The sequence below is a fragment of the Hemiscyllium ocellatum genome, chromosome 39, assembly GCF_020745735.1.
Source record: "Hemiscyllium ocellatum isolate sHemOce1 chromosome 39, sHemOce1.pat.X.cur, whole genome shotgun sequence".
NCBI lineage: Eukaryota > Metazoa > Chordata > Chondrichthyes > Orectolobiformes > Hemiscylliidae > Hemiscyllium > Hemiscyllium ocellatum.
The window spans coordinates 31,627,659-31,652,267 of NC_083439.1; the positions used below are offsets into that span (position 1 = coordinate 31,627,659).

General features: G+C 41.4%; 1 protein-coding gene across 1 annotated transcript in view; it reads right to left on the reverse strand.

Moving 5' to 3' along the window:
• Positions 1 to 24,609, reverse strand: part of bnc1 (basonuclin zinc finger protein 1) — a 131,388-nt gene that overhangs the window by 37,133 nt on the left and 69,646 nt on the right. The window contains exons 2-3 of the mRNA XM_060852784.1: positions 17,995 to 18,097; positions 11,124 to 11,359 (exon numbers count right to left, since the gene is read on the reverse strand). Of these exons, the coding sequence (XP_060708767.1) occupies positions 11,124 to 11,359; positions 17,995 to 18,097 (339 nt within the window). The remainder of the gene's footprint in view (positions 1 to 11,123; positions 11,360 to 17,994; positions 18,098 to 24,609) is intronic.

Genomic DNA, 24,609 nt, shown 5'->3' on the forward strand with positions numbered 1-24,609 from the left:
CTCACAGATCTGCCTACCATCTCACTCACCTGCTGCCTTAGTCACCTGCCCATCCAGCCAAGTGGCACCATGCTCACCTGCAGCTCCACCCATCTATTACCAACCTCCGATGGGGAGCCAATGGCTTAGTGGTATCATCACTGAACCCTTAATCCAGGGATTTAGGGAATGGTTCTGGAAACCTGGATTTGAATCCTGTCATGGTAGATGGTGGGATTGAATTCAATAAAAATCTAGAATTAGAAGTCTAATGGTAACCATGTTGGAAAAACCCAGTTGGTTCACTAATATCCTTTAGAGAAGGAAACTGCCATTCCTCACCTAGTCTCAACAACCCCCTCATCCCATGAATGAATTTAAAAAAAACTCTACCCATTTACCCATGCAGCTCACTGACTTACCCATTTACCTGCCTGTCCATTTCACTCAATTATCTATGAGTTGGCATTCAAACAGGAACTTATCATTTGACATCTGGTGCTGTTTAAAAATGGCCCAGTCTGGACTCTGGTGTGAGTATTTAATGATTGGTGTTTTCGTGTACTATACCAAGTATACAAATGGGAGGCTGGAAGAGCACAGCAAGCCAGGCAGCATCAGGAGGTGGAGAAGTCTGATGTTTCAGGTATAATCCTTCATCAAGAATGGAGGTGGGGATAGGGGGAGTTACAGATAAAGTGGGGGTGAGGGGGTGGGAGGTAGGGTTATGGACGGGGAGAGGGGCGGAGTGCTGAGGTGGTGATAGGTGAGTACAGGTGGTAGGTATGACCTGGTAGGTTGATAGGAGCAATGAACCAGGTTGGTAGCTGGAAGGAGAGGTCGGTCAGAGGAATGGAAGGGAGGAGGTGCAAGTGGAAAGGGAGTCGGAATGGCTGGGAAGGTTATTTTAAATTGGAGAACTCCATGTTGAGTCCTCCGGTCTGTAGACTGTCCAGTGTGATTTTGCATTGGATGCAGAATACTTTACCAAAGCTGTTTCCCCTTCTATTCAATTGAGAAGGGGGTGTTTTGGAATTAATGAGACTCTACACTTTTACTGTACGTATGAAAATATTTGAATTTGTGTTAAGTAGATAGTTTATTTTATTTTGTCCTTGTATCTTTTGTTAATAAACTTCTGTTTTCTTGAAAAAGCAATATATGCAACATTGCATGTTTATGTTTCAATGAGAGGCTACTTTATTAAAAGCAAACAAATAAAAATATGATATATCAAGGCCAGGTTTCAGTCTGGGATCTGACACTTCTGGTAATAACATCAGCTGGACAGTAAAAGCAAAACAACAAGAAAGTAATGGATAGGTGGGAAGCACATTCAATCCATCTCCGATTTCCATCCAGAATGAGTGAACAGTTTCCTCAATGTAGTATGTAACTTTTTCCTAGCAATCCGTTTTGCAATTCCATTATATGAGCTGACCACTTTCTGTGTGAGCAGTAATTTCCTGATATCAGTATTAAATCTAACATTTTGTTCCTTTTAAATCAGTGTCTCCTTCATCTATGCCCTCAATTTAATTTGAAGTATCATTATTGATTTAAACTTTCCAGGCCTTGAATTACTGTGCACACATTCATAAAATTACTGAATGGATATTTCCTCTCCAGACTGAAAAAAATCAACTTTTTCTTGTCTTCTGCTGCTTAAATGCTTCCCTTGTTTCACAAGGAACAGAAGTGGACAAAGTATTCAAGTGTTGGTCTCATGAGATATTGTACAATTTGATCATTGTTTCCTCTAGCCTAATTGCTGAAGTTTCAGCATTATAATCCAACACTCTCTTGCTTCTGTAAACTGTATTTGTAGGGCATGTTTTGCCATCTGCCCACAGACTTGCTCCATGCCCCACAATTGATCTACCCTCTTCTTTTGTGGCTATCAATCTTATCCGAGTTTTGTGAATACTGTGAGAACATGTGTAACACGTGCCATCTACTTTGTTTAATTTGGCAGCATCACATTCATTACCCTGTCTGCTCGTGATGTTCTATGAGGCCTCTTTTTATCATATTCCCTGCACTGGGAATTAATTTCAATGGTTTTTACGAGCTGACCATGCACTCCAGATTTTCCGCATACCATCTTTTCAAAGACTTTTTGTTTCAACTGAACAAGTGACTGGAATGCCATCATTGCTGTTGACGAAGGAAATCAAACTGTGAAGCAGTACGAGACAATGGGGAAAATGTATTCTATGACCAGGCTTCCCTTATGGGGAAACTCGGACCCCAAGTGAAGACACCAGCAGCCATTTTGGATCCACAAGCTTTAAGTAACAATGGCTGCTGTGGATCTCCAACTGAAGTAATAATAGCTGCCCTCTCCTCTTAATGGGTTTCTTCAATAGCCTACTTTCTCAGACCTCACCATTACCCTATCCTTGTAGTTCTCACTGAGCGGTCATGACAACTTTCAGCCTCACAGCAAGAAAAGTTTGGGAAGCATTGTTCTATGACATGAGGTCCCAAGAAATCTTGAGAAGGGACTAATCTTGTTTATTTTCCACAACTGCATCTTGGGCCATTCACTGGTACTTGAAGAATAAAAAAAAAGTCATAGGGTCACACAGCATGGAAATAGATCTTCAGTCTAACCAGTCCATGCCGACCATAATCCCAAACTAAACCACCTGCCTGGTCTTGGCCCATATTGCTCCAACTATTTCTTATTCATGTACTTATCCAAATGTCTTTTAAACATTGTAATTGCATCCACCACTTCCACTGGAAGTTCATTCCATACACAAACCACTGTGTGTAATAAAAAAAATCCCTCGTCTTTTTTTAAATCTTTCTCCTCTCACCTTAGAAATAATCCCCCACCTTAAGGAAAAGACACTGTCATTAACCCTATCGATATCCCTCATGATTTTACAAGCCTGTATAAGGTCACCACTCAATCTTCCACTCACCAGTGAAAAATGTCCCAGCTTATCCAGCCTCTCCTTATAAGTGAAACCTTCCATTCCCAACAACAAGATAGTAAATCTGCTCTGAACCCTCTCCAGCTTAATAATATCCTTACTATAACTGGGCAACCAGAACTGGCCACATTACTCCAGAAGAGGCTTCACCAATGTCCTATACAATGTCAACATAATGTCTCAACTCCTATACTGCACTCAAAGGTCTGAGCAGTGAAGGCAAGTGTGCTAAATGCCTTCTTTTAACCACCCCATCTATATGTGATGCAAATTTCAAAGAATTATCTAACTGAACCCTTAGTATATCACCAATCCTGGTGTCATCTGTAAACCTGCTAACCATGCTCCCTCTCTTCTCATCCAAATCATTAATCGAAATGGCAAAGAATATCTAGTTAAGAAGAATACTGAATCCAACAGAACTTGTGATCATTAAATATGGTGAAAAGACAAAGGAAATAGTTCACCACAGTGAGCATGTCACCATTGTTTATGTAAAAAACAGTACTTATCATTGGAAATGACAGAAAAATGATTTGGCAATCTGCCTCTCATGATACTACTTCCTTAAGATACCTTCATTGATTAAGAAAATTTTCAGGCCAAATTGATGTAACCTCCCCCTAAAAGCCCATTGAGACTTTAGATAAATTGTAAATTTCAAAGCTGAAATCAATAGATTCTCTTCCAAAGAGGGATATAAATAGATATGGAACTAGAGCAGGTAAATGGTGTTGAGGTTAAGGTAGTTCATGAAGGAGCTGAATGGCAGAACCTAATAAAGAGGTGCATTCCTGTTCCTAGATTGACAACATCAATGATCCAAAATTCTTTTACACTGCTGCCTGGGCCAGCGTTTATTACTGATCCCTAAATGCTCTTGAGAAAATGTAGTGAGCCAACTTTGTTACTGCTCTGGTTCATCCACTATTGGTACATCCACTACACTGTTGGGGAGAATACCCTGGAGGTTTGACTCGTCAGTGCAGAGACACCAATATCATTCCATGTCAGAATGATGTTTGGCTCGGAAGGTCTCAAGGTGTTCCCATGCATCTGCTGCCTTTGTTTGTTGAGGTGGTAGAGGCCATGGGTTTGGTTGTTGAAGGAGCCATGGTGAGGTGCATCTTGTAGATGTTACACACTGCTGTCCATGTGCATGGGTGATGGAAGGAGTGAACATTTAATGGAGGGATAAATTAATTTATAGATGTGATAATACCTAAAAGGCCCATGAGCAATCGCTCATTGTGGAACTTGTTGAGAATGAGTTTCCCTGGTAGGATGCAATCCCCTACCCAGCTGGAACTCCTCACCACAGCCCTTAAGACCGAGGGGTGTGGGGCACTCCTGTGGCGCATTTGTAGTATTCCTAACTCTGGACTCGGAGGCTCAGGTTCAAGACCTATCTGCTCCAGAGGTGCACAATAGCATCCCTGAACAGGTCAATTAGAAAAATAAGTTTTAAAAAAAAAGCAAATCCAGGGGGCTTTTGTGGTGCAGTGGTAGCATATCTCTCCATGGACCAGGATTCCCTGGTTAAAGTCCCAGGGCATGCAGTAATATCTCTGAATAGGTTGATTAAAAGAAATAGGTTAAATTTAAAAAATATATATAAAGCTGGTTAATAGTTATAAAGGTGGATAGTAGTTAAATAAATGCAGAAAAAAATTGTCATTGCGATTATTGGTCCTGGGAAGGTTGCTCAGTAATACCACTTCCAGTTAGAATAAAGAAAGCAGATAAAGCAGACCTGGTAATGGTGGTGGTTAGTACGTTTTTAAAAAAAATGCCTAAAGTAGACCCAGGGATAGGTTTGCAGCACTGTAAATCCAGCTCTGAGAGTAGCCTCTGTACACTACAAGTGGTGACTCTATTTTGTTGATCAACAATTAATGATATTCCTTTCCAGTTGGACTTCCTGAATTATTCTAAAATGTTTAACACAGTAAAATGTCCAAAAAACACTTTTCAGGAATTTGAAATTTGATACGAGTTATATAAGATGTTATTATGTAATGTTAAAGGACTAAATGGGACTATCTCTCTGGACATTAACATTATATTAAAGGGTTAAACTGCATTGTCGTTGGGTGGGAACAAAAGCCATGAAAGACTGCGGATGACTATCCATTGTAATTTACATTTCAGTTAAACATTACTTCCCTGCTATTGTCAAGTTAAATTATCAATTCAGTCTCTTCCATTCAGAAATGCTTTCTGGCCAGAGGTATGTCACACCTGTATTGTCTTAGGAAAGCACTGAGTCAGGAAACTGTCTGTCTGCATAAGGATTCCCAGGATTCGGGCATTAGCATTTGCATTATCTCCGAGGTTGATCTCATCCTGCCATTGTACCTGGGGTACCATGTGACTGTGAGTAACTGGGGGTTGTCTTGAGTGGCATGTGATTGTGGGGGAGCTGCCAGTGTATCTGTAAGCATTGTCACTGACCTGTATAAAGGGATATGCTTTCTTTGTTCAGGGCCTCACTTTGACCTGACTTTGCACACTTGTGAAGAAGGTCAAAGGGGGTCACCTCGGTTGGACTGTACTGTGTTTAATAAATTTGGTTGCTTGTTCACAGAAGTTGGTATGTTGTAGTTGCATCAAGTGTGTAAGAACCTCAGGAGTAAAAGAACTTAACAATTCGGTCATGCTTACATTTATAACGAATCAGAAAGGTCCAGAACAACAGGATTGATCAAATGCAACCAATGTATCAGTGAATTAATCCACAAAATGAATAAGCTTTTTAAAGCTATTATTCTTTTCAGGTTATGGCATTTCTGGTAAGAATGGTACACTTTGTTCAGTTGTCCTGAGAAGGTAGTGGTCATAAAGTAATCGTCATAGAGTCACACAGTACGGAAACAGACCCTTCAATTCAACCAGTCCATGCCAACCATGATCCCAAACTCAACTAGTCCCACCTGTCTGCACTTGGCCCATATCCCTCCAAATATTTTTTATTCATGTACTTATCTTTTAAATGTTATAACTGCACCAGCATCCACCACTTCCGCTGGAAGTTCATTCCACAAACACTTCACTCCAAGTGTAAAAAAAATTGCCCCTCATATTTTAAAAATATCTTTCTTCCTCACCTTAAAATGATGCCCTCTAGCCTTGAAATCCCTCACCTAGGAACTGTAGTTCCAAAGGACATTAGTGAACCATTTGAGTTTTATGACCATCTAACAGCGTCACAATCGCTTCTACCCTAAGCAATTTTATTTTGAAATGTTTCAGCCTGTTTTCAAATTCTTAAGTTTTATGACAGATACAATGTCATCTGAATTATTAGTTCAGTCTTTTAAAATCATAAGGTAAAAACAATGACTGCAGATGCTGGAAACCAGATTCTGGATTAGTGGTGCTGGAAGAGCACAGCAGTTCAGGCAGCAACCAAAGTGCAGCGAAATCGACGTTTCGGGCAAAAGCCCTTCAAGTACTGCAAGAGAAACGCTATACTTTGGAGCTCTGATAAATTAGAACTTGTTTGTCATTGTTAATTGCAAGGAATTTGTGAACTATTGCAACATGTTTTAGGATAATCATGTAATGGAGTGAACTGTTATTGCATATTTTGTGTGAAATACGTTCATTTCCCTTTGCACGGCATCTGTTACACAGTCGGAAAAGGCAGTAAATTGGCTTGATTCAACTAACTAACATGTTTGCAAGTCAATCGACATGTCAGGCACACCCAGCACTTAACCTGAGCAGAAGTTCCAAAGTAGAGCAACTTTCAGCGGATGGGTTAACTATGCAATTTTGAATTAGACATTGCAAATGCCAATGCAATTAGCAAACGTAATTTTTCATCACCATAAAAAAAAGGCTGTAATCACTAGAGTCAAGGCCAAAGACCTCCACTTTTACCTTTTTTTAAAAATTCCTGATGAATAAGGTCTGTAGCAAATATTGTTCATTGGTCCAAGTCTTTATTTTCAGTTCTACTTGGTCAAAGCAATGCAGATTGTGCGGAGTTCCATCTGCCAATTAGACCCAACCTCAAGATAGGTTGGGTCTATCTTGAGTTTTCAAGGAAATTTTGTGGTAGTTTAAATAAAAAACATTGAACTGGGTCTGCTAATTGTGCAATAATCAGAATTTCCAAAAACTAGTGTCTTTACACCTAACACAGTAGAAATGGCAGAAACATTAATTATGACCACTGCTATATCTGCGCACACAGTTGTACTGGTGATGTCTTACCTTAACATGATGGAATATGAACACATTTAAAGTTGCAATCCTTGGAATAATTGTTGACTCAATCAAATCCAGCATCCAGTTACATGTTTTTTTTCCTATCCACTGTGACTAAAATTTAAATGTCTCTTCAAGCAAAATAATTTGGATCGTAAATGGGCATTATCGTAGTTAGAGGTTCATTCAATAGTTTACCAGTATCCACTGCAACTCAAGTGTCTTTGTCTGTCAACAGAACTTAAAATACATTTAGTCTCCTCAATTTGGATTAAAGGTTTATATTTTTAAAATATTCTGTATAATCAGGTTGTACAATACCTGGAGGGAGAATTGTACTTTAACCTATTGGTTAAAACCTATTGAGCTAAAAAGCTCTTTGTGTTAGATTTTTCTCCCAAGACCCATTCAGATAAAATGTCTGTGTTGACCATATTTGCTCACTGCTGGCTTGCTATGATTGCTTTTTAAAAGCAATGCTTTAACTTTGTGTGTGCACCTTCAGTGCTCCACTTGGCAGTGTCATTGGTCATTCCAATAATTGTGTAGATTATGGGCCTCTAAGGAAGGTCTTTAAATTCAGCTGATCTTTTTTGGTCACAAAGACTCTGATATATGTTGTAAAAACTGCTTTTTGAGAAAATAATTCATGGGATGTGAGTGCTGCTGGCCAATTGTTGCTCCTCCTCCCATTGAGTAGACCATTGGGTTCTGCCTTCTTGAACTGTTGTAACTAGGGACGGAGTTCCAGAACTTTGAACCTGTGACACTATTGGGAGAGTGATATATTTCCAAGTCAAGATGGCAAGTGGCTTGGAGGAAACCTTGCAGGGATGGTGTTCCCAGGTATCCTGCCCTTGTCCTTTGAGATGGAAGTGGTCATGAGTTTGGAAGGTGCTGTTTAAGGAGCCTTGGTGAATTCCTGCAGTGCATCTTTAGATGTTACACAATGTTGCTCTTGAGCATCAGTGGTGGAGGGAGTGAGTGTTTTTGGATGTGTTGCCAATTAAGTGGGCTGCTTTGACCTGGATGATGTCTAGCTTCTTGAGTGTTGTTGGAGCTGCACTCATCCAGGCAAGTGGGTAGTATTCCATCACACTCCTGACTTGTGCCTTGTAGACTGGAGGACTTGGGGAGTCAGAAGGTTGAATGACTTGCTGTAGGATTCTTGGCCTCTGACCTACTATTGTAGCTATAGTATTTATATGGCAAGTCCAGTTTAGCTTCTGGCCATTGTAACTCAAGGAGGTTATCAGTGTTGAATATATTTAGTCTAACTTACTAAGAAACTGAATCCATTGCACCAATATAATTATCAAAAGATTCTGGACAGTTTTTTTTTAAAGTCATTTTCACACGTTTAAAATGAGGTTACTAACACATGGTGAAAGAACATTCTGATTAAAAATGCTTGTGTTAAACCCAATTCCCATAGGCGGAGTAAAACTCCATCAGGTAGGCACACTCAAATTCAGCTCTGTAAGGAAGATATAGTGTTTGGATGAAGGTGAGATTTTTGTGAGATGCTTCATGTATGCCTGGTCTTTCTGCACCATAGAATATTGCCCTCGAAGCTGCTACAGGTGTGTTCAGACTGTCACACATCTGCTGGAATGTGCCTTTGCAAAGCAAGTTAAGAGAAAGATGGCGTAGTTCTTGTCGAGGTTTGACCGGGACAGCTTCGTGACACAGGACTCTGTGCCCTACGGTCTGTTTCCTGGGACGCATACTGAGACAAACATGGACTACGCCTGCAGGACCATCAACTCGGTGAAAGAAGCTCTTTGGTCTGCCCGAAACCTTTTGGTCTTCCAGAACAAGGAATCACCCTCGACCGAGTGTTGCAGCCTGGCACATTCTGACTAGGTGCTGAGAGGTATACTAAAGCCTAGGGCAGCTGCCACCAATGTGCAGTGGGAAAGACTAATTACAGCAGCTCTTCTTCGCTGACGCTTTGTAAAATTCCAAAAGTCACTTCTTCCAGCCCCAGAAAATATTTAGTAACTGAAATGCAATTCCTCTCTTTTTAATCTAACTAGCTACAAGTTCCCGAAATTAAACAGATTTTCTCACCTAAGTTTTTTATTTAAACGTCTGGGATCCAAACCCCAAGTCTATTTGAATCTATCCAAATCCGTTCAGATCTGATCAGATTCCGTACACGAACTGGCCAGATCTCTGAGTCTACCTCTTACCTGTCCAAATCTGGCAGCTGAACCCCCAATCTGTTCAAATCCCGGATGACAAGCCCCCAGTTTGTTACGATGTGGAAGTCTAACTCCTCTGCTAATTAAAAATAACAACCCAGAAAAGCTCACCTCCTAATTTATTTTCCTAACTCTAACAGTGAACACTAAACAAATACTATTAACAAACCTGAGCCTCCTTTTTCTTAACTAAACACTGTCTGACCTGAACTCTATAAAAGTGCTGCTCCAATAACACAATTATTGAACATTAAATTAACTTAATCCTTTAAATTCCACACAGTCTCATATGCTGTATTCCTTCTGATCTTCTGAGTCTGGGTCATCTTCTTGCTTTTTACTGCGAGTGTCCTTGTATACAGTTTCTTGGTACCTTTTTAATAGACGATGCGTTCTGGGAGATTTCTTTTGAGAGCCCCTTTCACTCACTTTTTACAAAAAAAAGCTGAAGGTAACCGATCCAAAATACTTCCTAATTGTGCTAGTCCTTTACATCAGTGATATGTAACTGTTTGAGCAGAAACTTGAAGGAACAAAATCTCTTTGCATATAAACATTGTCACAAATGTGGTTCAATTCTGCACAGTAGCATATCAAGTAAATAAACAAACATTGGAATTTGTCTCTATCCTGGCAAACTAAAGACATCACTTACACATAGAAGTCTATATTTACATGCAGTGAGGCACTAGGAGTTCCAATAACTGAACAGATCCCCAATTAATTCAGTAGGAAGAAAGTAATGTTTCGAAACTAATGCCTTTAAGAGGGCAGTTGACATTGCTGTCAACCAATGGCATCTGAGACAAATGCTCTACCACAATAAGCTTCTGTAAAAATGATTTCAAATGTGTTAGAATAAAACATGCTAAAATGACCACTTGTCAATAAGTTTTTTTTGTGAAAAGTAGCATTTAAATGCAACATGTTATTGACATAGAGAATTATGAAATAGGAAGGAGACAGGTAATCTCCATCGTCTACAAAATAAGTCATAGCTTGTCAAGCAGTTAATCTTTTTTCTTAATCGATCCTTTGTTAAATAATTAAAGAACTTGTTGATGCAATGAGGAAATGATACACGTTAGTAGCTGTAATATGCATTAAAGTGCAATTATAGAGGATGAGGGAGTTGGGGAGAATTTCTTAACTTTTGACGAAAGGTCACTTGACCTGGAATAGCGACTGTTTTCTCTCCTTAGAGTCCTAGAGATGCTCAGCATGGAAACAAACCCTTTGGTCCAACCCATCCATGCCAACCAGATATCCCAACCCAATCTAGTCCCACCTGCCAGCACCTGGCCCATATCCCTCTAAACCCTTCCTATTCATATACCCATCCAAATGCCTTTTGAATGTTGCAATTGGACTAACCTCCACCACTTCCTCTGGCTCATTCCATACATGTACCACCCTCTGTGTGAAAAAGTTGCCCCCAGGTCTCTTTCCCCTCTCACCCTAAACTTATGCCCTCTAGTTCTGGACTCCCCAACGCCAGGGAAAATACTTTGTCTATTTATCATATCCATGCCCCTCAAAATTTTGTAAACAATGCTGCCAGTCCTGCTGGGTCTCTCCCACAACTTCTATTTATGTTTTGGGGAGAATTTGTCCCTCACTCTGCCAAGGACATAATTCCAGCTGTCTACTGAAAGCGCAAGTATCAAAAGTGGGAAATAGTTCTGTCACATTCTCAAAGCATTAATGTGAAGTTTAACTCCGCTTAAGGCACACTTCAAATTGGTCCAACACACAGAAATTTTTAATATTGTGTTACCTGTAGAATGTAGCCACGGATATAGTCTTGAAGTGTCCATCCCAGAGAATGTAAGATCTGGAGTACTTCTTCTTGCTTGAGAACGCTAAACAGACGGTCCAGCAGGATTTTGAGTCGGATGGGAATAGCCTGGGTACCATACAGCATTAGGCTACTAATGTCAAACACAACGTTAGATTGGACAATCTCCACCTGACTCTGTTGATAAAGGTGATTCACTCGCAGTTTGTCTAGGGCTGCAAGAAGAAAACCACAAATTGGTATACTATGAAAAGAATCAAAAGAGAAAAAAACCTGAGATTTTGAAATGTGCAGTCATGCATTATTTTAGAAAACAGTTTTCAATATGGGCGGCATGGTACTACTGCCTCACAGCACCAAGGACCGGAGTTCGATTCCAGCCTCGAGTGACCGTCTGCGTGGAGTTTACACATTCTCCCTGGGTCTGTTTGGGATTTTTTCCGGGTGCTCAGGTTTCCTCCCACAATCCAAAGGGGTGCAGATTAGGTGAATTGGCCATGCTTAAATTGCCCATAGTGTTCAGGGATGTGAAGGTTAAATGCATTAGTCAGGAGTAAATGTGGAGTAATAGGGTAGGGGAATGGGTCTGGGTGGGTTACTCTTTGGAGGGTCAGTGTGGACTTGTTGGGCCAAATGACCTGTTTCCACATTGTAGGGGTTCTATATTGCAATATATCTTCCTTTAACTTGAGATAAAATTTTTAAAAAATGAGAATGGCACCTACGCACAGACAATTTTCTCTGTATTTATATTGAATACACGTGATAATAAATGATTCAATCTATTGAACACAATACTCCATCAATATTATGTCTTGCTTTTAAAAAGCCAAATCCCCACCTCTATAGTTAATATTTCTATTATACAGTTTACTTGCTGAAACTTATTAAGTATCGATGTTGAAAGAAACATTGAATCTTCATTTTCTACAGATTTTTCAGAGACCAAATTCCCATGGCTACTGCAATCATCCGTCACCATGTTCTGCAGATTCCTGAGAAATGGCATGGATGACATTTACACTCTCTTCCCAGGGATTCTGCGAATGTTTTACCAAAGAAACAGGAAGCTAGGTGAGTCACTACCAAAACTCGATCACTCAGTGTCTGTTTTAGAAGTGTGTTAGACAGCTATGGGCAGGAATTCATGATTGTGCCTTTTAAGCAGATTATTCTTGGCTTCTGCCAATAACTGAATGAACTATGAAGTTATTCAAATCCACCACACTAAAAAACAAAAAATAAGCTACTTGATTTGTCCACATTAATGTGACTTGCTGCAAGCAGTCTGAAAATTGTGACAAATTTGAAGGCCAAAAACGACCACTTCTCCGTAAAAGAGGTTTTCCTCTGTAAAGCAATGTATAAATATAATACCTTATTGACAAGGAGTATTATACTCTCAGGAGTCAGGCAGCCTGGGTAAAATGAACCATAGCTTGGCAAGTTCTGAAAAATTCTAAAGGATTACAGGAAATATACTGATGACTTAAATTATTAATTGCTTGAGCAATGGATTGAAATTTAAATCAACATGTCTCATAATTAGTCAAAAACTTTCCTTGAGGGGCTACGTGCTTTGCTCCATACAAGGTAGGAGAAAAAAAATATAGATTTTATAGTGTATATTGCATTCAGAAGTCAGGAATGTTCTCAAAATGAGTTGATTCATATTTATGTCAATCTTTAACTGATGAATGTGAAATAGTTCCAATGACAATCTGTGGCATCATATCCTGTGCCGTGTTTGAAGTAAATACGTTTTTGGCGTTCTCGTTTATTCTCTTAGAATCTCATGAAATCATCACCTTCTTGAACCAAGCCCTTAGGATTTTTAAAAAAATTCATTGAGAGGATGTGGGTATCATTGGCTAGGCCAGTATTTATTGCCTAGATGGTAGTTAAAAGTCTCAAACACATTGCTATGGGTCTGGAATCACATGTTGGCCACACAAGGTAAGGATGGCAGTTTCCTTCCTTAAAGATGTTCGAGAACCACTTGGATTTTTCCTGACAATTGATATCATTAAGGAAAAGCACAGCCAGTCGGGCAGCATCCAAGGAGCAGGAAGGTGAATGTTTCAGGCATAAGCTCTTCATCAGGAATGTGGGGGGGGGGGCACAAGGGGGCTGAGAGATAAATAGGGAGGGGGATGGGGCTGGGAGGAAGGTAGCTTGGAATGCGATATAAAGATAGATGAAGGTGATACTGATAGGTCAGAGTGGATAGGTGGGAAGGAAGGTGGACAGGTAGGACAGTTCAAGAGAGTGGAGCTGAGTTGGAGGGTTGGGTCTGGGATAAGATGGAGGAAGGGTAGATGAGGAAACTGGTGAAATCACCATTGATGCAGTCTGGTTGGAGAGTCCCAAGGTGGAAGATGAGACGTTCTTCCTCCAGGCATAGAGTTCAACTTCTGCCATGATGGGATTTTAACCTGGCATCCCAGAACATTATCTGGATCTCCTGGATTAATAGTATCCTCACTGTTGGCCATTACTTTCCACATCTACCCCAAATCTGATGATGATATTCATGTCAATCGTCAAACAAATGTTAAGGCCTCAAAACAAAGGATACACATACAAATCTTGGGGAACACTGGCTGTATAATTCAGTTCACTTAAAACAGCAGAAGGCCATGTCTTTTTCAGTCAAACACAAACTGCTGTCCTACTCATTGCACCAAATTGTTGCTGGTGTTTTACTACAAATGATCTGCCAAGTAACAAAAGATGTGACTTTATATTGAACCCTGTTAATTGCAGGAGGGGGAGGATATTCCGGAAACTATGCCTGTGCTGCAACTAGGTAAGGAGTATTTTCTAAAATTTGCACAAGACGCTTACAAGTTCAGTTTTGCTTGGGGCCTTGCTAACATGTTTCTGCCTAATTGCTGCAGTGTATCACCTTAATCATGCTACTTTTCCTATTTCCATTTAAAAACACAACATTGTCTGTTCACCTTGGTCCAGCTCTTGCTGTTTCTGGAATCTACCATCTATACACAATCTTTCTCCTGTGTTAAGCTTTCATGTAAAGATTTTCTGATGCCAGTTGACAATTTAATTTTTATGTCGCAATCATAAAGCTTGGAGCAATAAACGGGCCATCCAAAATAATCAGATCCCATGCTCGCTCTTTAATTGAATTCCAGTCCAACTCCATATCCATGCCTTTTCCATACAGCTTTATTTCATTTCCTTACCAAGTCCTAGAGATATACAGCACAGAAACAGACCCTTTGGTCCAACTCAGCCAAGCTGACCAGATATCCAAAATTAATCCAGCCCCATTTGTCAGTATTTGGCCTATATCCCTCTAAAGGAGAAAGTGAGGTCTGCAGATGCTGGAGATCAGAGCTGAAAATGTGTTGCTGGAAAAGCGCAGCAGGTCAGGCAGCATCCAAGGAGCAGGAGATTCGACGTTTCAGGCATAAGCCCTTCTTCAAGAATCCTGAAGAATCATTCCTGAAGAAGGGCTTATCCAGCAACACATTTTCAGCTATATCCCTCTAAACCCTTCCTATTCATATAACTGTGCAGATGCTTTTTAAATGTTGTACAGGTCATTCTGCTATAACGTGCGTTTTGTTAATGCAAATTTGCTCCAAACAATTGACGAACTGGGGACACTATTTCTAAAGTGCGAACGTTTAAGGCGTGCATTGATTATAATGCGATTCCTGCCCCATTAGTTTAAATGGTGCTATTATATGATTTTCTTGTAACATGGGATTGCATGAGAACGGAGCTACTGCATTATAGCAGAGCTGACTATAGTTTGTATGAGCCTTCACCACTTCCTCTGGCAGCTCATTCCACACACGCTCCATCTTCTGCATGAAAAAGTTGCCCCTTGCATCTATTTTTATATCTTTCCCCTGTCACCCTAAACCCATGCCTTCTAGTTCTGGACTCCCCTACCCCAGGGAAAAGCCCTTGTCTATTTATCTTATCCATGCCCCTCATGATTATGTAAGGTCACCCCTCAGCCCCTGACATTCCTGAGAAAACAGCCCCAGTTTATTCAGCCTCTCCCTGTAGCTCAAATCCTCCAATCCTGGCAACATTCTTGTAAATCTTTCTGAATCTTTTCAAGTTTCACAACATTCTTCTTATAGATAGGGAGACCAGAATTGCGCACAATATTCCAAAAGTGGCCTAACCAATGACCTGTACAGCCGCAACATGACCTCCCAACTCCTACACTCAATGCAGTGACCAATATAGAAAAGCATACCAAACACCACCTGCACTATCCTACCTACCCACGACACCACTTTCAAGGATCTATGAGCCTGCACTCCAGCGACACTTCCCAGGACCTTGCCATTAAGTCTATAAGTCCTGTCCTGATTTGCCTTTCCAAAATGCAGCACCTCACATTTATCTAAATTAAACTTCAACTGCCACCCACTGGCCCATCTGATCAAGATTCCATTGTACTCCAAGTGATTTGGCTGTCCAGTACACCTCCAATTTTGGTGTCATCGGTAAATCCCATCTATGCAGTGTAAACATGTGCACCTTAATAGTTACTTGTGGGAAAGCATTCTATCTTCCTCTGTGTAAAACAACACCTATTCAAATTCCCTAACCATTCTTCCAATAATAATTCCAAATTCCCTTATATACTTGTGCATCAGGAAAAATGTTGTGGTGAATCTTATATGATGGGGATTGCTTGTTGGCCGTACAGACGCTGGTCACCAACAATAGACTGACAGTAAGGGTCATCCCACAGAAATAAGGCACTGCTTGTGGCTAAAATAAGCAGAGAATGTGTCCTCTGCCAACGAGAGGGAGGATGGCCTACCCTCTGACCCAGGAGGCTTACAACCAATGGGGGATACCACTGGGACTGCAAGGAGGCGACAGTAAATGGAACGGTGGATCCTGAACTAAGGTAAATTCTGAACATTTAGGGTAGGAACCGACTGGGCGCCTTAAGAAAGGGCTCTGAAGGCCAAGTGGGAAGCCACCAAAAGGGAAGCCACCAGCAGATGTGGAGTTGCCCCTCATGCACATAGGGAAGGAAGTACAACCTTTCTTCACCTCAGATGGTGACAGCAGGCTCCCCAATCTCTCCAACTCTGAAAAGGAGAAAGTGAGGACTGCAGATGCTGGGGATGAGAGCTTAAAAATGTGGTGCTGGAAAAGCGCAGCAGGTCAGGCAGCATCAAAGGAAAAGGAGAATCGACGTTTCAGGCATAAGCCTGACATGAAGAAGGGCTTATGTCCGAAACGTCAATTCTCCTTCTCCTTTGCTGCCTGACCTGCTGTGCTTTTCCAGCAACACATTTTAAAAATCTCTCCAACTCTGTCCAGGTCAAATGTGCTATGATGGGCAGGGAGCTGAATGTGGTGCCTGCCTGTTAACCATATTCCAGATCCTTAAGCGCTCCTTAATGGATATAACCTTGCATTCTTGATATGGTTCAGTAAACATTGTTATTTTCATGTTTCTAACGTCCTTCCTTTTAATGAAGTGCCCAGACTATCTGCAATACTGAAACAGTCGTTTTAGCAATGGTGAGTATAACTTCAACATAACCTCTTGCATCCATATTCAATATTTCTAATCTACCACCATTCCCACCATTAACTATCTACTTGTTTGTGCCTGTGGTTTCTCTATTTCAGCTAGGAGATATGTACAAAGGGAACTGATAATAAAAGCCTGGATTCCAACTCCAACTTAATGATTTAAAATACATTCGAGTGGGCCTAAATGTTAGTGCTGCAAAGGAATGGGAGAGGGAAGATGAGAAATTGGTGTCTATAATAGTTTTTCAGATGAACATGTGTCTTTCTAGCCACCACCAGGACATGGTGGAAAAAACAGTGGGTGGGCACAGTGGTTAGCACTGCTGCCTCACAGCGCCAGAGACCTGGATTCAATTCCCACCTCAGGCGACTGACTGACTGTCAGAGTTTGCACATTCTCCCCGTGTCTGCATGGGTTTCCTCCGGGTGCTCCGGTTTCCTCCCACAGTCCAAAAATGTGCAGGTTAGGTGAATTAGCCATGCTAAATTGCCCGTAGTGTCAGGTGAAGGGGTAAATGTAGGGGGATGGGTCTGGGTGGGTGCGCTTCGGCGGGTCGGTGTGGACTTGTTGGGCCAAAGGGCCTGTTTCCACACTGTAAGTAATCTAATCATTACAATGCATAACATCGGAAAATTGCCAACAGGATGGGTGGCACAGTGGTTAGCACTGCTGCCTCTCAGCGCCACGACCTGGGTTTGATTCTGTCTGTGAGGAGTTTGCATGTTCTTCTCATGTCTGCGTGCTCCGGTTTCCTCCCACAGTCCAAAGCTGTGCAGGTTACGTGGGCTGACAATGATAAATTGCAAGGCTAGGTAGGTTTGAGATGGGCAGGGTTACAGGGTTAGGGTAGGGGTTTGAGTCTGGGTGAGATGCTGTTCGGATGCTGAGTGTAGAAGTTAGATTAAATTACCTATAGTATGGAACACTTCAGCCCAACAAGTCCACACCGACCCTCCAAAGAGCAACCCACCCAGACTCATTCCCCTACATATAGCCCTGACTAATGCACCTAACACTATGGGCCATTTCACCTAACCTGCACATCTTTGGAGTGTGGGAGGAAACCGGAGCACCCGAAGGAAACCCACGCAGACACGGGGAGAATATGCAAACTCCACACAGACAGTTGCCCGAGGTGGGAATTGAACCCAGATCCCTGGTGCTGTGAGGCAGCAGGGCTAACCACTGTGCCACCCTCGATGGGCCAAATGCTTTCACACTGTACAGACTCTATGGAAATCATTCAGTTGGCTCCCCAGTATTGCCTTGGCATGTCATTGTCAAATCTCAATTAGTCCTTACCATGTACCACCCATCCATGCTTACAGTGGTCACATTGACGAATGTTTATCTTCCCGGCTTGAAAGCACTCACAGTTACAGTTCACCAGTGTGCAGCGAATGGACTGGAAATAGAGAGAGAATGAAATATCACCACACATTAACACAACACAGTTTTCACCAAATGTGTAACATTGATTTTAATGTATTCCAAGCATTAAATAATGGAAAATGTGCTTATTCAACTACCAGGCCAAGTCAGCCATTACAACTCATTAGATTGTCCAGAGTGGCAATTGGTGCTCTCGCAGTTAAGATACCAGTCAAAACATAACAGGGGTTGATGCAGATTGCGGAATTCATTGCCATCTTTTCTAAAAATATTTTCTTATGTCATGATACAAGGAACCACTGAGTATGCATCACGTTTCCTATTATGAGGAAACTCTTCAGGTTTTATAGAGCAAAATTGTTGGAAAGATCACTGTATTTCACCCTCGCACTGAAACTTGTATTTTGGCAAACGTTGTAGCTCTGAATCCAAGTATCTTTCAACTGCTGGCTTATGGATGTTGCTTATATGATCTAGGGATTAAATGTGTGCAGTTTTTCTCAGCACATTTTAGGAAAATGTTTCACTTTCAATAATCATGCCACTAACATTAAGTCAGTCTAGCAGTCACATTTGAAATTTCCTGTAGATAGTCAGCAACACATTGCAATCCATCAACACTTAATCAAGAGTGATGGGTACATGAAGGGTTTAGAGGTATATGAGCCAAATGCTGGCAAATGGGACAAGACTTAATTTTGGATATCTAGTCAGCATGAACAGGTTGGACCAAAGGGTCTGTTTCTGTTCTGTACAATTCTATGACACCTGGATGTTGGTTTGCTCACAGAGCTGGAAAGTTCATTTTCAGATGTTTCGTCACCATACTAGGTAAATCTTCAGTGAGCCTCCAGACGAAGCACTGCTGATGTTTTGTGCTTTCTATTTATATGTTTGGGTTTCTTTGGGTTGGTGATTTTCTCTCCAGTACGTCCAGAATCTCAACCTGAGCTACAAATCTTCTCAAAACTCGCTAACGTCTATGACTCCTGCTGAAGTAACGTGACCAAAACCTTACTGACATCAATTTTCCTGCCATGCATTGGATTTTCATTTGAAATGATTAAAAAAATGTGTAAAATTGAGTCTAAAGTGGTCATTATTAATTGGTAGTTGAAGCAGGTGGCTAACGGCTGGTGTAGAAGTGTTGTTTTTTTAAAAACAACTACGCCTAATCTAGTGGTGTTTCCTGTGCAGAAAATTCAATGGAATAAAGTGATCCTACTTCAGTGAATATAATCCCATTCCATATGCTAGTTCTATTGCTGTTGCTCCTCTATAACAAAGCAACCAGTCAGTATTCAAAACTCAGCACGTTGAGGCTGGTGTTTGATTGCTTCTGATCATATTAATCATTTTGCAAACAATAGAGAGTGAGTGCAACAAGGAATCTAGGAATACGAGTAGCCCATTCAACCCTTTGAATCTGGTCCATCATTCCCTGGGACTATGAATAATCTAAACCTAACTCCACATTGCCACCCACACACTCGTATCTCTTAACTAAAGTGTTTCAATGTAGTTATGTGATTTACATTTAATATAATATCAGTTTTGGAAGTGAGTTCCAAATTCTACTATCATTCATGTGTAGAAATGAGTCATCACTTCCTGAAAGATCTGGCTTGGACTTTAGATCTTTAGATTTAGCACCTTCCTGTGTGGCCCTTTGTCAAAGGCCTTCTGGAAATCCAAATAGATCACACTCACTGGATCTTCTTTGTCTAACTGGCTTGTTGCCACCAGAAAAAATTCTAACAGATTTTTGTCAGGCACAACTTTTCCTTGATGAAGTCACGCTGACTCAGTCCAATTTTACTACGCATTTCCAAGTACTCTGTACTCTCGTACTTAATAATGGACTCTGACATCTTACCAATGACAGAGGTCATGCTAACCAGCCTATTATTTCCTGTCTTCTACCTCCCTCCCTTCTTAAGCAGGAATTTTAATTTGCCACTTTTCTAGTCCTCTGTGACCCTCACTGACTCCAGTGATTCCTGAAGGATCACCACCAATGCCTCCACAATCTCCTCAGTGAGCTACTTCAGAACCCTGGGGTGTAGTCCGTCTGATCTTTGTGATTTATCCACCTTCAGACGTTTCAGCTTCCCCAGCACCTTCTCCTTAGTGATGACCACTAAACTCATCTCTGCCCCTAGACTCTCTTGAAGTTTTGGTATGCTGCTGGTGTCTTCCATTGTGAAAACTAATGCAAGTTACCAATTCAGTCCCTCTATCATTTCTATGTACCTCATTACCACTTCTCCAGCCTCATTTTTCCAGTGGTCCTATGTCTACTCTTTTTTTTTATACATCAGTATATCCTTTATGTATCTAAAGATCTCTTGCAATCTTCTTTTACATTACTAGCTAGCTTACCCTCATATTTCATCTTCTCCCCTTTGTTGCTTTTTTTAGTGGTGTTTTGCTGTTTTTTAAAGGCTTTGCAATCCTCTGGCTTCCCACTAATCTTCAACACAGTGTGCTTTTTCTTTTTACGCTGATTCCCCCCTTCCCTTGTCATTCATAACTGTCTCATCCTTCCCTGAGAATGTTCCTTCTTCCTTGAGATGAATTTCTGCTGTGCCTCCTGAATTATCCCAGAAATTCCAGCCATTGCTGCTCTGCCATCTTCCCCACTCAGCTCCTCTTCAATCAACTCTGGCTAGCTCCTCCCTCATGTCTACATAATCACCTCTACTCAATTTTAATACCATTACATGTGATTCCAGCTTCTTCCTGTCAAACATCAGGTGAATTCTACCATATTATGGTCACAGTCTCCTCAGGGTTCCTTTATCTTACATTCCCTAATCAAATCTGCCTTGTTACACATCACCTAATCCAGAATTGCCTGTTCCAATACTGGGTTCAATCTGCTCCAAAAAAACAAAATTTCCATCATCCTTAAAATTTCTTTTCTTGGGATCCACTACCAACCTCATTTTCCCAGTCCATCTGCATGTTGAAAACTCCCCATGATTATCGTAATCATGCCTTTCTTCCACGCCTTTTCTATTTCCTGGTTTATTTTCTGCCCCCACCTCCTGACTACTGCTCGGATTATTGTACACAACTCCCATCAGGGTCTTTTTTTCCTTTGTGGTTTCTCTACCCACCCAGATTCTACACCTTCCAACCCTATATCAATTCTTATGGTCAATTTAATTTCTTACTAGCAAGGCAATCTCTCTTCCTCTAGCCATCTACCTGTCCTTGCTCTAGAACACCTTTCCTTGAGTATTTGGTTTCTCGACCTGATCCCATTGTTAATAACATGGTGCCTGCCGATTTCAGCCTGTACTACAAGGTCATTTACCTTCTTTCCTCTACCGTGTACAACACCCTCAGTCCTGCATTGATTACCCTGCCCTCTTCTCATGTTGTCTCCTTATCTGCTGGGCCTAAAGTTAGGTTTCTGACCCTTTCAATACTCTCTGTCCTATTACTTGTTCTGGAAACTTTTAATAACCTCTCCCGAGTCCTCCCTCCCTTTAATTAGCTTAAAGTCCTTGTGACCATTCTGACTAGCCTTTCCGCTAGGACCTTGGTCCCAGATCAGTTCCGGTGGACCCTGCCCCAATGGTACCCAAAAATGAAACCCCTTTATCGTGCATCACTTCTTTAGCCACATGTTTATTTCCTTAAATTTCTTATTGCCAGAATAATTTATACATGGCTCAGGTAACAATCTATAATTCATCATTTTGAACAAAAAACACCTGAAACTTAAAAAATTGACAGGAGGTGGAAGGCCTGGAAAAATGGTGCACTGCGAACAATACTGACAAAACCAAGGAACTCATAATTGACTTTTGGCAGGATGTTACTAATGACCACACACACACACACACACACACACACATTAACAGCACAGAGGTGGAAAGAGTCAAGAGTGTTAAACTCCTGGGAGTGGTCAGCTTTCTTAGACTCTTCATTTGGACACACTGGTTACAAAGGACCAACAACGTCTCTTTTTACTGTGAAGCTGAGGAAATTTGGCATGACGGTGACTTGCCAATTCTCATATGTGCGCCAATGAGGGCATTCTGTCTGGATGTATCACTACCTGGAATGGCAACTGTACCATTCAAGATCGGAGACGTTACAGAGAGTGGTGAACTCAGCCCGGACAATCACAAAGGCCAACCTCCCATCTATAGAATCCATCTACCAGGCCCACTGTCAAGGAAAGGTCACCAGCATTCTCAAAGATCCATCCTACCCTGGTAATGTTTTTCTACAATCTCTACCATTGGGGAGAAGGTACAGAAGCCTGAACACTCGCACCAGCCAGTTTTGAAACAGTTTCTACCCTACTGTTGTTCGAATACTGAATGGACTCTCAAACTCTTAACATTTGCCTGTACCTGTGTTTTTGTTTTTGTCACTGTTTACCTATTATTTACTTATTAATGCTACCTAACTCTCTGCTCTGCCTGTATTGCTCGCAAGACAAAGGTTTTCGCTGTGCCTCGGTACACATGGCAATAAATTCAATTCAATTCAATTCAATTCAACTCCTGTGGTTGCTTTGAATAATCTACTAATGAGTGTTTGTAACATGTAAACCTCTGCATTGATTCCTCATTTGTCCCTTGTGGGATCATGAGAAAGGGGCAGTTACTTAAATGCCTCTTATATGGGTCAGACCAATGTCAACAGAATGGGGCCCAATGCCAAATTTGCCCAGTGTAGACTCAGGGGCTTTCCTCTGTAGGAAGTCTGACCACTTGGCTGTGGTTTGAGAAATGATTACCAGGATCCTGCCATCACACAAAGAAGTAATAAAGAAGGAGAATGAGGCTGTTTTTCAGCTGCTGTATGCCTCCAACTGTTCTGTGAGGAAAAGGAAGCCAAATTGGGAAATTGGTTATAAGGGACTTGATTCAAATATGCGTGATATCTCTTTGTGCTGGGGAGTCTGAGAGCTGGAGATTTCACTGAAGGTGGGCGAACAGGTGCTGTGGGCAAAATATTACTTCCCATGTTGTCATGCTGGCAGGTATATGGAGTCTATAAAATGCTATGACTACCTTTTCTGATGTCAATCCTTCTGCCCAGCCACAACTATACAAACGCTGAGCAGCGCCCAGCTGTTTTAATGCCAATTGCAACATTTCAGTGGTCTATTATTGTTCATTTATAGGTTATTTGGTGACTCTGCTGCTCTCTCTCACAGGCAGTGGATTCCTGATGAAGGGCTTTTGCCCGAAACGTCAATTTTACTGCTCCTCGGATGCTGCCTGAACTGCTGTGCTCTTCCAGCACCACTAATCCGGGAGGTGGAAGTGAGCATATCGTCCCCAGGTGGGGACCCCAGCACGTGGTGGGCATCCGGAAGAGGGGGCAGAGCATACGGTGTGAGGTAGCTGCATCCTTTATGGGCCACCAGTTCCACTGAAGGACCTTCCCATTAACGTGCTTTGATGTTCTCTGTCCAACCTCTTTTCTGCTTGCCTCAGCCTAGTCTCTGTGACGTTCCCCCTAAGCCCTCCACCCCACACCAGTATTTCTCTCTTTGGGTATGTAAATGTGGTCAATTCTCATCATTGATAAACAACTAATTTGAAGCAGACTGAGAGGTGGCTGGTGTAGAGCACAGAAAACCAGTGGGGCTGACCTGCCTGTTTCTGTGAGGAAATTGCAGTTTAATTCCATGTCAGTCACCAGTGGGGACAGGCTGCAGTTCCAGTATCGGTGACTGCTCTGGTGGTCCAGCCCAGACCAGAAAGCTCCTGAATACGGACATCCTCCCCACACACTGGCGGAAATATTATCAAAAATGACGGATCTGGGTGGGAGCAACGATATGCCCACTTCCACTTCTGCCCACGCCAGCTGCTTGCATGTGGTTTTCAGACACATTCTACTGTCTGCTTTATTTGCTGAAATCTACATGTTCCTCTCCAACATTGTCAAATGCAACTTCTCGGGCAGGAGTCCTAATTAAATTTATTCATGTGCACAAGATTAGAATGACTGTAATCTAGCTCTAAAATGCGCTTTGTAGATTAATAAACCAGCAAAAACTCAGACTTACAAAGATCTACGTATTAGAACTGTCATTTAACTCAAGTCAAAATCCTGATGAATTTCTGCAACATATATGAAATACCAAGCTATACCTTTACATGAAAATGGGTTTATTGAAGTTCTGTGCTTAATCCTGATTGCAGAATTTCTGGGTATTTCTTGATAAACTTTAGAATGGATGCAATTGCCAATGAGAATACCACTTCAGAAAGCAGTCCATAATATGAAGGTAGGAAACCCTCCAATAATTTTACTTGGAATAGTAATTAACAGCAGCATGCACACCATCTTTCAATTTAATTTAATGGACATTAGCTGTCAAGTCTGCAAGTAGCCTATTTAGATCTAAGAATGATGCAACATTAATTCGATAGCATCACCAAGCACAGCTCCCACTTATTCTACTGAACCTTCGCATTGTGGAAGCTCCCATTCCCATGGATTTATTTGTTGTACAATGTGAATTGCATTACCTCAATAAAGCAA